Source organism: Agelaius phoeniceus, chromosome 2 (genome assembly GCF_051311805.1).
Source record: "Agelaius phoeniceus isolate bAgePho1 chromosome 2, bAgePho1.hap1, whole genome shotgun sequence".
Classification (NCBI taxonomy): domain Eukaryota; kingdom Metazoa; phylum Chordata; class Aves; order Passeriformes; family Icteridae; genus Agelaius; species Agelaius phoeniceus.
The window spans coordinates 10,794,544-10,810,332 of NC_135266.1; the positions used below are offsets into that span (position 1 = coordinate 10,794,544).

At 34.6% G+C, this 15,789-nt stretch overlaps 1 protein-coding gene across 8 annotated transcripts in view; it reads left to right on the plus strand.

Annotated features, from left to right (window-relative positions):
• DMD (dystrophin) overlaps positions 1 to 15,789 on the plus strand; it is a 1,046,004-nt gene that overhangs the window by 410,609 nt on the left and 619,606 nt on the right. For all 8 annotated transcript variants that reach the window (XM_077171917.1, XM_077171927.1, XM_077171925.1 and 5 more), the window contains 3 exons: positions 185 to 334; positions 7,650 to 7,811; positions 14,193 to 14,303. In XM_077171917.1, coding sequence (XP_077028032.1) covers positions 185 to 334; positions 7,650 to 7,811; positions 14,193 to 14,303 — 423 coding nt within the window. The remainder of the gene's footprint in view (positions 1 to 184; positions 335 to 7,649; positions 7,812 to 14,192; positions 14,304 to 15,789) is intronic.

Sequence of the window (15,789 nt, forward strand, 5' to 3'; positions counted from 1 at the left end):
AAAAATCCTTGTGCTTTGTAATACGTAGTACAGAACATTAGTTGGTATTTAATCTTTTTTCCTCTACTTTTATTGTATATGAAATTTGAAATTTCTTTCTTATATTTTTAAGGCAAATAAGGATTGCTTTGTAGAACTTACTTACAAAAAGGAAAAATAAACTTATTTTTTTGACTGTCTTCAGTCTTTGGAGCGTTTAATGAGACATCCAGAAGATAATCGCAACCAGATTCGGGAGCTGGCTCAGACTTTGACCGATGGTGGGATCATGGATGAGTTGATCAATGAGAAACTTGAGAGGTTCAACAGTCGGTGGGAAGAACTTCAGCAGGAGGTACAGTTAATGATCATCCTATCAAGTAGAGGACAGTATAACATAATTTGAAAAATAAAGAGTTATTTTGCTGGTACAGGTCCTAAATAGGTCACAGTTCCTAAACAAACACAATTTTACATTAGAAGTGGTTTCATGGGTGTGGTGGGCTAACTCAAGCAGGCAGCAAAGTACCACAAGACTGCACATCTCCTGGTACTTCAGTGGAGATTATAGAAAAGGCAAAAGCAAGAAAACTCTCAGGTTGAGATTAGGATGATTTTAAAAGTGAAAGAAGAAAGGGGTAAAGCAAGTGATGCAGAAGAAATTACCTCCAGGAGATTAATGTTCAACCAGTCCCCATGCAATGACAATTTTGGAAACGCTTTTCCCCACCTCTTTTTGTTGTTGAGCATGGCCCTGTGTGGTGCTCAGGTCAGCTGTCCTGGCTGTGTCCTTTCAAAGCCCAGCCTGCTCACTGGAAGGGGCAGAGTGAGAAGGAAAATACCTGGATGCTGTGGAAAGCCTGCTCAGCAATGGCTGGAACATGCCTGCGTTATTAATGCTGTTTTGGCCACCAATACAAACCACTGAATCATACAGGCTGCTGTGAAGAAAATTACCTGTCTCAGCCTAAACCAGTAAAATGGGTAACCCCAAAATTTTGAAATAGGAGTGACCTTCTAAATGGATTTAATCTTTAATTGCATATTTAAGATGTCTTCTCTGACATAACTCTTAGCAAGAAGCAAATTATTTAGAGCTAATTATGAGTAATATCTGTTATAGATAATTTTTAATTGAACAATAAATAAGTGTATTTGTATAAATGAAAGGGTAAAAAAGACACTTCAATATAGAAATGTGTAACACAAGGAGAGCCAAATCTAGTAATATGCTATAAATATGAGGCAAATATCAGCTCAGTACTTTGGTGAAGATCAGAAAGAATTATTAGGGAAAGACCTAGCAGACCATGTAGACAGCCCCTTTCTGATTGTAACCAGAATATACTTGAAGATAAACTACAAATACTGTCAAAAATTACTCCGTTACAATGATAGAAATGATGCACAAGTGCAGATATTTGGAAAGCAGCTGTATTAGAAGGATGACAATCTACCATGAAAATGAAAAAAGAAATGTTTCTTTCCTGGTGCTAGAAATATGCTTGTTTTTGAAAACAGTGGAAGTATAAACACTGCAATAAAAATTACAAGGGGGTCCTTGGCTGTTCTGAGAATAAACTTGAAGGATGGAGAGGGAAAGAGCCTGGTGGTACTTCTGAGGCAGTGCAGGCATTCACATAATTCTGTGTAGCTGGACAGTATCTGAAAAGTAAATATAAATTTCTGTATACCTTCTCTTTTTGTAGCCCTTATTTTTTTTATCATCTCATTTCTCTTTGAAAGCAGATACACTCTCTGGAATTCTGCTTCTTGGTATTTGTTATTTTTACTGACTAGAAGACTGGGAATATGCAGAAGGCTTCCAGAGTGTGAGAACATCACATTTAAATAGTCTTTTTGAGTGATGGTTGAATACTATTCAGTCATTATTCATATATACTAAATAAAAATTCATAAAGATGCAGAGATTTAGTTGTCAAAAGCACATAATGAAGATGTTGTGCAAAATTCTGGAAACAATTTGGATGAGTATATAGGCAAAATATATTAGAAATGTATTCACTGCTCTCCAATTTCTTTCAAAAATAGAAAAAAATTGAGGTGGAAGTCCTCTTTAAAAGCTTCTTTGAAAGCTTGATCAGATATTGAGTAGTTAAATACTAATAGTGAGATCTGAATCTGAAGTGGAAAAATATGCTTTTTTCTTCATAGGTTCCTGATACTGAATTTTCTGTGCTGTTTGTGTAGTCTCTTGAAATTCAAGCAGCATTCTCCTTCTATAAAAATATATTGCAGGCACATAACACAAATATGCTCATGTTCAAGGTCACTTCTTCAGATAGGCTAATTGGCAGTCCTGAAGTGGTGATGTTGCTTATTTTTATTTGAATAATTTTGCAGGTAATTACCAAGACAATAAGCTCATGTGGGCAGAGACTGATATGTGAAATATTTATTCATTGCTAATAGAGCAACCAAACCAACCCACTTCTATATGAATGATGCTGCAAGACAATGCATCTTTGCTACTGAGATGGAGATTCATTTTTAAAGGCAGATAATGGCTTCATGTTTGTGTGCCTTATCTTCTTTAGTTAACAAAGAGTGAGTGTGTTTAGTTTGCTTTTGAACATTTGGGGCTGACTGATAGCAAGGTATACCCTGTCCTTGCTTTTCAAGGACTGATTCACTTACAACTCTGTATATGGGATTTAAGAAACACTGAAGAATTTGAAGCTAATATTGCAAGCAACTATCAGTGTTTAAAGTAATTTACATCCTGTCCAGCAAGCTTCAGAAATGTCAGTCAGATATTCTTGAGACTCTTCTTGCAACAAACTGTACAAAACATTATTGTTCACCTGGGCTTTACACTAGACTCAATTATTATTATTGGGTCCTGTCTCTTAATTCATTTTTGGGCTTCCCTGAAGATTATCTTTGGTTTCTTTAAAAGAGCACACATTTATCATTTGACGTGATTTTTCTGTTTCACTCTCCCCTCCAGATGAGAAAGTATATTTCATACCCCATGTCCATGTAATTACTTTGAAGGCTGCTAAGAAGGCTGCCTTTAAAGTTTTGAGGCATTATCTGCTGGCAGTGATAACCTAAAGAGATAGAAAAGTCTTCTTTCATATAGTTTGCTGTTTTGGAATTCAGTTGATCAAAGCTGAATATCACTTAATGGCTGGGAGGTAAAATATTTGTAGCCATTTACTCAACAAGAACACTGGATAATACTCCTAGAACTTGCAGAAAATTTAGCTCTAGGTTGGAGGGTATTAAAAATTCATGGGTCCAAAATAATGTTTTGAAATGAAAAAAAAAAAAAAGTGTTCCTAATTAAAGTATAAGCACAAACATTAATCCACTCTGAGATTAAGTGGAGATTAACATGTTTGGATTTTGATGCAAGGGTACAGAGAAGTTGTGATATATCTCAGTCACAACCATTATATCACCAAGTCAGGCTAAATATTAAAGTAATTTAAACAAGTTAGGAAGGAATTTTAAAGTTTCCTAACTTTTAAACTTTTCCTGTGGCAACATTTCTCAATAACACAAGAGTATAACTGAGACAAGAAAAAACCACCCAACAAGCTAAGATTTCTGCCTTTCTTAACAGACCCCTTTCCATGAGCTGTAACTTATAATTAATGAATTTATTTCTGCTTTTTAAATAAATGTACCCTGTCGTAAATGTGCTGTAATTTTCAAAATATTTTCTTCTGTTAACCTTCAACAGCCCAGCTACTGAGTACTGCCTCAACAACATTATTTGTTTTTAACCTTAAAGCTCTAACCAACATCTTAGTAACTGCACATGTAACTGATGCATTATATAGATGAAATGTGCTATTTAAGCAAAAAGTGGCAATATCTATAAATATAACATTATAACATTCAACATGAAAGAATTAACTCTGTTCTTTCCATTAATTCTGCATTTTATATGGATAATATGCAGTGTCTCTGCATTTACCTTTGACCTTTTATAAATTGTAAACCGCTTTATGCAGGACATCATATAATAAAAAGTGTTGTGTTTATCATCAAAGCACTAAAAATCTATAAAAACCCTGTAGAGACTTAAATAAAAAATATTCCATATTTTTTTCCTCTCTCTTTCATTCTGATAGTGCCTAACAGTGTTGTTTTTTTTTTCTTTGAATTAGTTTTCCTTGACAGCTGTCAAAATTTTGCTGGCTCAGAAAAAATTAAAAAGTTGTTTATTTTCCTGAGATTTTCTATTTAGCAATTAACTGTCAGCCACTTCTCTTTAGAGCCCAAAGCCTTCAGCTTTATTGACTATGATCTGATAGTAAAGCTGGAACTTCTTGTTATGTTCTCAGACCCATTTAACTACAGTGTTAAGCTATCTATTTTTTTTTCCACAATGGAATAGAAAACCCATAACATTTCAGGAAACAAATAAACAAATTGAACCAGCCAGAACATTATAAATTAAAATATTTTTATACTATAAATATTTAAAATTTCAGCTCTGAACTCTCACATGTCTTTAAAAAATAGGCCCACAGACAGCTGTGAATTGGAAGGACAAATTTGAAGCTCAGGTCCACAGATTTAAGTGTGTAGAAGGACTACTCCATTTTGTAAAGCATTCTAATGCTTGTACCCACCAACAACTCTTCTCTACTGAAAGAGAAGAAGGTGGCTTCTCAATATTGTGGCACTCCCCTTGATTGAATTTATTCAATATTCTGCAATGCCAGTGGTAGTACCAGGGACCTACTTAGTGAAAAAGATTAGATCTTTGAATCAGCTGTTGTGTACTGGAGAAATGTGTTACATTACAGGTGTATCATACCTTTTATAAGATTACTGTACAGATTTTCAATCCATTTGTAGTGGAAATTCAGTGAGGTCAGATATGAGCTTGACTTTAGATGAACATGAAAAGCAAGTTTCCAGTAAGCAATACAGACAAAAAAATGTAAGAATCACCTACTGAGAAAATCACCACAACTCTGAAGGTACTATTTCCAAAAATTCAGCTGTGTGTCTCTTCTCCAATTGCCAAAATAATTCCTCTGTTCTACTGCTGCATTCGTGTCTTGGTCTGGCATCATCCATTCATTCCTTAAACCATTCACAGCTTTGGGAAATTATGTACTTTCATCTCATTTGGAAGAGGCAAAATGTCACACAGGTTCTCAGGCTGTAATCAAATTCCCTCTGAGGACAATGAAAGGGGAATTTTTTGTCTTTGTGTGTGTGTTGTGTGCACATAAACACATCACACGCGTGAATGTATATTTATCTGATTTTATATTTGCTTGAAATGCAAGTGTAAAAATTCAGTTAGATTCAGGCGAGGATTGGTCTTAATTTTTTCTTAAGCTTATCTGCTATTTAATAATATTTGATCATATTTTATTGATTTGATATTTTATCAATGAGTTTGGGAATCATTTATTTTTTCCAGTTGTACTCTAAAATAGGATTTTGATACACATAGTTTCTGATGATATCAGCACAAAGATGACAATTTTTCAATCACCACTTATTCTTTATAGGATTTTAAGTCTTTGGGAACTTGCATGCGTTCTACTGCTTCATTGCATGAATGCACTCTGCTTCTCAGGCTGGCAGAAAATGTATCTGTACTTTAAAAAATCTCTAATTCCAAATAGTAGTTAGCATGGGACAGCATTTAACAGAGGTTCAAAGCTTCAGGTGTTGTTATAAAACTAGTTCATCATATAGATATAACACCAAATTTGTGTCCAGTGTTTTGAATTCTCCAGGAAGTGCAGACACTTGTTTGGATGGCTCATAAGAATGGAACCTTATAGGAGTCTTATTTTAAGTGGTGAGCTTCTCTGCACATAAGGGCACTGCAGCCCTCAGGAGGAATGGATTCTGCACGATGTTAGTCCAACAGTGAACCACAGAGATCAGTAAAACCAGGGAAGTTCTTCCATGGCTCTTCCATGCTTCCAGGAGGATGAGCTTACCCATTAGGTGTAGAAACCTGCTTGAGCTGTTTCTGATCTAATGTGTCTTTCAATCCACCCCATTGATAGAGAATCTGTGTCCTGGCCAGCCTCACAAATCAGCAGCAAGTAGTGCCAAGGTAAATGGAAGCGGTGGTTTTTAAACTCACTGCTTTGAACAGGCTGAGGAGGTTTTTATGTTAAAATCTCAAATCAGATGAAGGTAAAAGTCATTTAAGTAGCAAGCCTTAATACTGCAGTAGGGTAATAATACCTTGGTGGTTTAGGTGCTCCCATTAACACTGACAGCATGAGTCTGATATGCAAAGCTGCTCAGTTCCAGAGAAGGTTCCTGGAACTTGTGATGATACAAGATTATCTGATGAGTTGTTTTGAAATAGCACAAAGCAGCTTACAAAAGCAAATATAGAAAATGCTGGTTGGATTCCTATCCTTTAACTAAGTCAAACAGCTAGCAAGAATGCTCACAAGAAATCATCTTCTTCATTTGTTATACATGGAGCTCTGTGAGAATCTGAGCTCTGTGAAGAAGGTGCACATATATCAAATATTCTCACTGAATTGCTGAGAGATATTTTTGTTCAAGGCAAGAGTGTTGTAATGGGTATCAAATCAAATTAAAGTATAGCTGGCTTACCAGAAAGAAAAAGTGTGATTTGACTTGAAAAATGGCAGGATACCTAGAAATGTTATTTAAAGGGGGCTTGCTTTCACCTTTGATTCATGTCAAATAAGGTTAGTCACCTTTTCTGTGGGCAGCAATATGGCTGGACTTGTACAGAGAAAAACTGTGTTGTATTTAAAGTTGTTGGTAATTATTGTGTGCTTTGTATAAAGCAGAAACTCTGCAAGGCAGTAGCTGGGGTCCAAATAAAATATGAGTCTGTGGGTAGACACAATGACAGATGGAAGAATGTGCCAGGTTATTTGTTACCCCATAAATGCCTTATTAAAATGTTGCAAATACTGTTTAAAGTTGACTCATTTATGTGAAGTGTTTAATATATGTGTCTTCTAAGGACAACTTGGATGGAGAATTTATTGTCCTGTTTTGTTAAACCATAAACTGAGCTCCTTTGAAAGGAAAACATCCTTCTCCAAAACAGGATTGTGTAAAAAACCGTGGTGGCACTGCTGGTGGAGTAGAAGCAAGATTCAACTTCTTAGTTTTTTTTCCCCACAGGAGGAAGAAAGTAGGCATTGCCTCTTCCAAACAGCTATTTATGCTTCATATAAGAGAAATCCAGCTCAACAGAGTCTTTATCCCTCTCACTTACTGAGGTGGATTGCTTTGGATAGGATTGTGATGACAGTAACCCTATTCTCAGTAAACAAAGTCTCTTGAATTATATAACAAGATCAGGAGGACCTCTCTGCCTCAGAAAGAAAGACAGCACTGTCAGGATGGTTTGCTTGTGCAGCTTTACCATCTTGCACTCTGAATAGAAATCCTCAGTTCACACTTCGGTTTTATTTGGGGATCCTTTGCTTTTTAGAACTTCTCTGTGCAATCTGAGTGTTGTTTGTTTCTTAAGGAGAAAACTGAATGGGTGGCAGAAAGATGCGCAATTTATCCTACAAAAAGGTGGATGGGCACAAGTCAGGAACTCTGTGTCTGATTCTTTGCCTGAACTTTGCTGGGAAAAAAAAAAAAAAGCGTGGAAAAAAATGTATTCTATGCATTATTACTTTGAATGCTGATAACATTGTCATTGTTTCTAGGCCGTGAGAAGACAGAAAAGTCTTGAGCAGAGTATTCAATCTGCACAGGAGACTGACAAAACCCTGCGCCTGATCCAGGAGTCTCTGGCTGCTATTGACAAGCAGCTAACAGCCTACACCGCCGACAGAGTGGATGCAGCACAGGTCCCTCAGGAAGCACTGGTAAGTTGCACACAGGTTGAGCCTACATGTTTACTAGTTTTCTTAATTAACCAAAGAGTCTTTGGTTGTCCCTCAGCCTCTCATTAAAGAGGATTTGCAACATGATCAGCGTGAAAGTGCAAGCAAATTTTGTGTGGGATTATTTTGAGGAGTTTAAGCCATTCTCCTAGAAAAGTCATTTTTTCCTTCTGATTTATATCTGAAGATGATCAGAAGATCTTCTTTATAGAAGATGTAAAGGACTGTAAATGTCATGGAAGACTATGCAGTAATTTTAAAAGGGCGAGGATAAACAACATGGTTCTTTAAAATCCAGCTCCCTTCCTAGAAAAGGAAACTCATCATCCTCACTACTCTTACATGACTCTTTTGCAAAGTCGATTATGTGGTTTATTAATAAATTATTGAAACATAGACAACATTGATAATTATTTCATAATGGGCATTTCAATGTACTTATATTTTAATTTTTACAGCTCATGGAAGTTCAATGGAAAAAGCTTTTCCCACTCTTTACACATGGTTTATTTAGCTTTTGAAATAAAAATGTACATCTAATTATCATTTTTGCTTTTTCTTTCTTTCTTCTGCAAGGTCTGCTTTACTGCAGCATTAAGAGGGTAAGAATATGAATGAAATAAAATCAAACATCTCTGCAATAAAACTATCTACACTCTACAGTGTTATATACCTCAGTTTCTCTGTTAATTCCATCTAAATTTAGGCAGTCACGTTATGAAAGTAAACAGGGAAAAAAGCTATAGGGAAGTTGAGAAAGAGTGCTTTTATAATGATATTAGAAGAGATATTCAATAATGGGTTTCTTTAGAACTCTACATGCCTGTAGAGTTCTAAATAATTCTAAAAAATAATAATCTTCTATAGAGTACCTTAGACAATCTTAAATATATTCAGAGCTGAATATATGCAGCCCTGAAAATAATTTTTTAACTGTTACTATGTCTTTTGAATTAACATGTAGATGGGTGTACCTTTCAGTTGCTTTTTGTGTGTGTGTGCTTGAGTACATGCAGATATTTTTATGTGTATGTTGGGATTACAAATGCTATATTTGTAAAATGGGATCACATCTGGATTCAGTCTTCTTTTGAAAATAATTTTTATCCTACTTCATTTTCTTCTAGTTTATATCAGTATAATATCAGATTTAGAAAAAAATTGCTTCTATTTGAATCCTAAACAATGTTACCTATCTCTTGGCTCTCTTGAATTACTTTTCTTCTTCATAGAAATATGAATTATGTAAGCTATTTTTTAAAATAGATTAAAAAAAGCATTTTTAAAGATGCATTTCTTTAATTTCTCATCTTGTAATTATATGAAGTGAACACATAAGAAAAAAAAAAAAAAGAAAATGTAGGTTTTTCTGGTGTGTTTGGACCCTTACATGTTTCACATGCCCCATGGATCCATCTGATTTATGTGCATTGTCAGGTACCATATTGGGAATTACCATGGACTGGGTAAAAGGAAGTAATTCAGAGCTTCAAAAACTGAAGCAGAATAAAACCCAATCAACCTTAATTATCATACTTTCATAAGAAGATTTCAGCTCAGTGCCTTTGTAGAATTTTTTCTTTTTCTGGAGATTTTATTGTCTAATGTCAGGTTCACCTGATTGTATTATATCCACTGTGGGAAAACCAGCATAGACACTGCTGAGTTTTTCCCTTTCATGTTTTCATTTTATGGTGCCAGTGAGACCTAATGAAAAAAAACTTAATTAACAGCTGAACAGGTCTAAAGCAAATATTGAGGTTCTCTGAAGTTCAGTTGTGAATCTCTTTAAAATCCTTAGAGGGAAAGGGAATAAACAATCATTTTTATGTGGGTAGAGAGACTGAGCCATTCCTCCAGCAAAGAGCCACCCCAGCCAGTGGCAGAACAGGCAGATCCTGAATGGCCACATCTCCTGTGGAGCTCTGCTGGCTCCATTCTTTTGTAGAGCTGGAAACAGCTCATTCATGTAGGGAACCTACCACAGTGTCTGCACAGCTGGAATGGGAATCCTGCAGCCAGTGATGGTGCTTTCTGGGCAGGGATCAGTTTATCCATGCTGAGGGATTGAGCAACCCATTCAGCAATATGTGTTGCATTTCGAAAAGAACACATGGGGGAATTTATAATCAGAAAGGTGCTGAGCTTGGGAGCTCTGCGTGTTTGCTTCAAAAATTTCAAATCCATTTAAAGCATTCATAGGAGGAATAATCTTTGTGTCAGCTGATCAGAAATTAATCTGAGGAAAAAAATTATATTTAGCTCCTCTTTTTTGAGTTAAATGATCAGTTTAGTTTATTCAGAAACTTGACAGAAAGAAAGGGGAGTCCAATGTGTGCTGTTACTTTTCAATGTAAATTCTGTGTGCTTCTTACTCCACCATGTGGTGCTAAGACTTTAATGCTAGAAAGCCAGTGCTACCTGAATTATTTGGAGTACAGCTAAAGATGATGTTTCAGCCAGCCACTCAGATAAATCAGTTCAGATTACTCAAGGCCCAATTATGACAAAATCTTGAGTGAGGTAAAATCTCAAGCAATATTGCAAAAGAAAAGATTATTTGCTTGTATGCTTGATCTCATGATCGTGGTGGAAGAATTTTTCATATTTCTTAACTTACCAAAATAATACAGAGAATGAAGTCATCATGACAAGAATTTGCAGTTGGTCACTTTTTTTAAAGTATTTAACTGATAGGAGAAAAAGAAATCTGTACTGAAAATATTACATTTGTATGACAAAATATTTTCAAATAATTATTTGTAGCTTTGTTATTCAATGACTCTTGATGGAAGAGAGAATTTCTACTTTGTATTTATGCTTAGTCTGAGTGACTGCATGAATATTTTTACATTATGGGAAAGAAAATCAACTTATTTCATGTCTTACCTGCATGTGACAAAACACTTTGTCTGTTGTTCTCGCCAGTCAACTATATAAATTGTGGTGTAGAAAATAACTTAATACTGTGTTTTTGAAAAGTACAAAAATAATCTGCTTTTGCAATAAAATCCTTGTATATTTTCGGTTCTGTAGAGATAAGCACTACATGCTTGACTGTTTTCTAAGTGAAGGTGCCTATTATACTGTTTTTATAATATCTTTGTGCTTTGTTCTAAACTAAAGTTAATGGGATGATACAAAGGCAGAATGGTTCAGTTGTTCAAGATGTCACCTGACAAGATGATGCTGTGCTTCATTGCCTTCAGACTAATATTTTGGGACAAAGAACTCACAATTGTCTACTTAGGAAAGTGTTTAAGTTATCTACACTTTCCTTTCCTCTGCTGGAAATTGTGAGGATTGTTTTGTTCAGCCATGTGTGGATCAGTGGTCAGAGGGAAGAGCTGATAATTTTTATTCAAAAGCTTACATTTTGTTAATATATTAAGTTTGAATATCTATGCAGATTTCTCTACTATGCCAGTTTTCACCCTCTACAGATCTCCATAGTATCTGAACATTGCTTTTAACTGCATTTGTCATGTCCAACTTGCTCAGTATTGCCTTGTCAGTCATAGTTCTACCTTATTTGAACTTTCTTTTCTCATTTGGACTCTCCAGTTAATATTTCTTGAAAGTTAGTGTCCATAACAAAGCATGCAGTTTGAGTTAAGAATTACCTATATGTCATTTGTGCTGTAACATCATCTTCTATGTGTGTTATATACTTTCATATAAATATGAATAAAAGTTTTGCAAATTCCCTGAAAGATTGCCAGTGATGGCAAGTGAGAATCCCTAACCTGTAGGACACAATAATTTATGCACAGTACTATTGCTTGGTTACACACAGTACAATATATTCTGATGTAATAGAAATTAAATGAAGGCAAGTTTTGTTCTTTATTAAAAAAGTCCAATAAGTAAATAAACAGGAACCACTGAAAAAAAGAAGAGATGGGGATAATACAAGAAAAATTAGTGTTGTCTTATGGATGTTAAGAAGTTCATGCAATAAATTGGTGAGTCAGAAGAGACACAAAAGTCAAAGTGGTCATTTAAAAATTGAATGATAATGGACATCACAGGCAAGTGCTATAAATTCTTTTATATCTGTTAATGAATGATTTAATTTTCTGCCTGTGAGCAGCAGTAGCAAATAAAAATAAAAAAGAGAAAAAGGCTTTCTGTGCTATAAGCCTTACTAACTTTTCTTTTAATCTTTCCTCTGATGTGTTTGTTCTCTCCAATTCTACATTTTGATGTCAGAGAAGATGACACTCATCTCTCTCCTGCAGATCAATTTAAAATAGTAAAATAGAACAACCTCTATGCAATGTCCCAAAATGCCTAATTGCTTAAACACTACTCTTATCTGTGCTGTGTTGTTCTGACCTATTCAGATAAGAACTGTTCCATTATGAGCTTTTCAGAGTGACTCTGAGGTTGAACAAAGTAAATTGGAAAATGCAACCAAAAACCGGTTTGTTGATGAGGTGGGGAAGCAAACTGTTGAAATGCTTGGTTTTATATGGTATATTTTTTAGCATTCAGACTGGTTTCTTCCTTATACAGTTCTAAAATCCAAGACATGAAAAAATTATTTGGCTTCAGTTACTTTCTAAATCACCACCTGTTTGGTTCACACGTGGCACAAAAATGGAAGATAATCCTGTTAAAATTCAAACACACTTCAGGGGGAAATTGTAAACTTAGACAAGGACAAAATAAATGCTCAATAATTAAATAAGCCTCCTCTTCTTGATAGAATAATTCTTTTAATTGCCCGGTTTTGTTTTCTCAAAAATTAAATATCATATTTTAAAAAGTTATATTATGTGCTCCAGGTGTTTCTAGCCATTCATTAAATAGCCCTGTCAAGGAGAACTCAAAATATGAAAAATCAAAAATTATAATTTTAGATGAATTTTTAGAAAAATATTATAATTTTAGAAGGAAAAAAATAATGTAAATTGGGGGCTTTCTGCTAGTCATTTTGCTTTTACAAATACTTTGCTTTAGAAAAATATTTTAATTCTCCAAATAGTACTGAATAATATAGAGTCATATATATATTCTTGCAACTAAACTTAGGAAAGATTTAATGGTTTCATGCATCTTTCTTTTTCTCTTAAAATTTACTTCAATACATATTCAATATAACTTGTAAAAACCTGCTTTCAGTTAAGTGTTGAAATACACAGGACATTATATGATATACAAGTCATTATAACCATGTAATAGCAGTATAAAGTAGGCAGCATATGGGGTACACAGCTTTGTACTTAATAACCTATGAAAATGTGATTAAAAATACACCTATATTAATTTTTACTATTAAAGTTACTGTGGTGTAAGATAAATTTATGTACATATATTTGAAATTATAGCTGGTCTTCAGGGCATCTGAAAAATGCTATATGCCATTAAAAAAAAAAAGACTAAATTAAAAATCACTTTTTAATGCAGGAGTAATGGCCTCAAATGCATCTCATGATGGGAACATAGCTTTGTGTCCTTATTACATAGGGTAATTCTTTTCAGTGGTGCTGTCTAGCAATTCTGCTAATAACAATTTCTTATTTTCTAACAATTTAAACGTAATTATATGTGAATCTTCCTGAAGTATCGGGAAGATATTTTCTGGGACTTCTTTTCCATTATATTGCACTAGCCAGCACTGCTTAAGTAATTTTGTCTTATATGGTTGATTAATGGTGAACCAAAATAACCTGCTGTTTTTCTTTGGATCACACTCTGATTTTGCAGACAGACAATAACAAGCAATATGTGTTAGAAAATACATGCAGTTAGTATAATAATGAACTGTGTGTCATTGTGCATTCAGCTACAGAAGACTGATATTGAACAGAGATTCTGGTCAGTAGCATGCCAAAAATTGTGTACTGTTTTAGATTGTACATTGTTTTAGATCTAAATCAATGTACTGTACATTGTTTTAGATATGGCACAGCTCTCAAACATGAAGATGATGTTAAACTTTCGGGATACTTGATCAGTTTTGTCTCAACTTGCCTGGTGATACTGTGAAAATGAGAAGAATTAAGAATAGCGAAGAAATAACTTTTCTATTTTTTTTCTATGATTAATTTTTAATATTCTTACCAATGGAAACTGTTGTTTTCCGACAGAAAAAAATAAATCCACATTCAGTCCTGACCATCCCTTGTCCCACTCTGCTGGAGCTGCTCCAGGAGCTCCATGTTTCTCGCCCTGAGAAGGCCAGAGCTGGACACAGGACTGAGCAGAGGGGCAGGGGCACCTCCCTCGCGCTGCTGGCAGGGCTCTACAGACTGGAACTGCTGCCCAATGTGGTTCAAAGTCAACTGGTCCAAATAATTTAAACAGCATGCAATTCTCCCTCAAACCTTGCTGATTGCTGCCTTTGTTTTCCAACAGAAAATACAATCTGATTTAACAAGCCACGAGATTAGTTTGGAAGAAATGAAGAAACGAAACCGGGGTAAGGATGCTGCCAAAAGAGTGCTTTCCCAAATTGATGTGGCACAGGTGGGCAAATTTTATTTCTACCATTTTTCCTTCTCTCATTCAAATTAGTATGAGTGGTATTATTACTCTACCTTGAAGTATTCTTGAGGTATCTCTTCCACTTTAGCTGGTCCTTTCTAGCCAGAAAATCAGAGTGGGTAAAGGATACCATCCATATCCTCTTCCTGCTCATTTTTTTTATTCCAGTCTTCCTGTGTCATTGGCAGCAGTTCTAAGGTGTGCAGGACTGATGTAACCAACTGGTAGGCACACCATGTGATAGGGATGCTTTGAATGTGCTGGAGTTTCAAAAGATAAAACTACACTGGGGCTGTTTTGATGTAAGTTTTGAGGTATTGGAAAATATTTACTGTCAAAATGTATTAAAATATTTGGAAATCTTGAATAGAGCTGCATTTGAAATACAAATTATGCTGAGCTCAATTCATATATCACTTTAAAATGTTAGATAATGCATTATTTCATCTAGTTTGATAGACACTGACCTTCTTAAAAATTAAGAAGACTGAACAAACAGTGAGAAATACACATTTTACCCATTTTTACCCATTAATGATAGGTTCTTGACTATTTTGCTGGTCTGTTTCTCGTTGTTTTGTTGGCTTTTGTTTGTAGGTAGCAAAAAAAATTTCATAATACATTAGAAAGACAATTTAATTATTGTCATTTTTCAATTCATCCCTGTCAAGTATTTCTAGGCACCTCAGTTTGTGTTTTAATTTTTATTATGGGTATCGTTAATTGCTTTTTAGCAGTTAATTATTTGAAATTAACAATTTGACTTTTTTAAATTTTTCATCTTATATACAGGACTAGATTTCTTTGTTGAGAATATTTATGTTTCTTCAATTTTCAGTCTTTCTTCATACTAACTCACCTTCTGATGGTCTCCATGGCAGCTGTGAAGTTGCCCATATTTCATCAGTGAAATGCTGGCATCAGATGACTGTGTAAATAAATGTTTGTGAATTCAAGAACATACAAGAGAGCACAACCCTTTCTGGGTGCCTTTTTTATTAGTCCACCTCTCTGCAGACATTTTTTTTTCTTTGTAATGTTTCTCTAGTTGATTATGTGCACCATTATGATTTTTGAAAAATTGGTGGAGGTCATCTTGAGACACTGCTTTGCTAACATTAGATAAAATATAAACAAAAAAGTAGTAATTTACATGCATAATGGAAATATCAACTACCAAAGCAGGTAGAAGCTGAGCCCTTTGTTACATATATTTATGACTATATTTGATTTTAGGCCACTGAATTCTTTTGAATACCTTCCGATCATTATGCTACCTTTAGTGATAAAACACATTTCATGAAATCAGTCTTCACTTACTATTTTCTGAATAGCATTCTCACTTATAAATAATTTCCTCTTTTTTTTTTTTTGCGCTATGTAATCTTTCTAATTTGACATATTTATTCTATTATTCAATTACTTGGGCATAAAGTAAACAACTATGAAAATAAATAAATTCATTGAG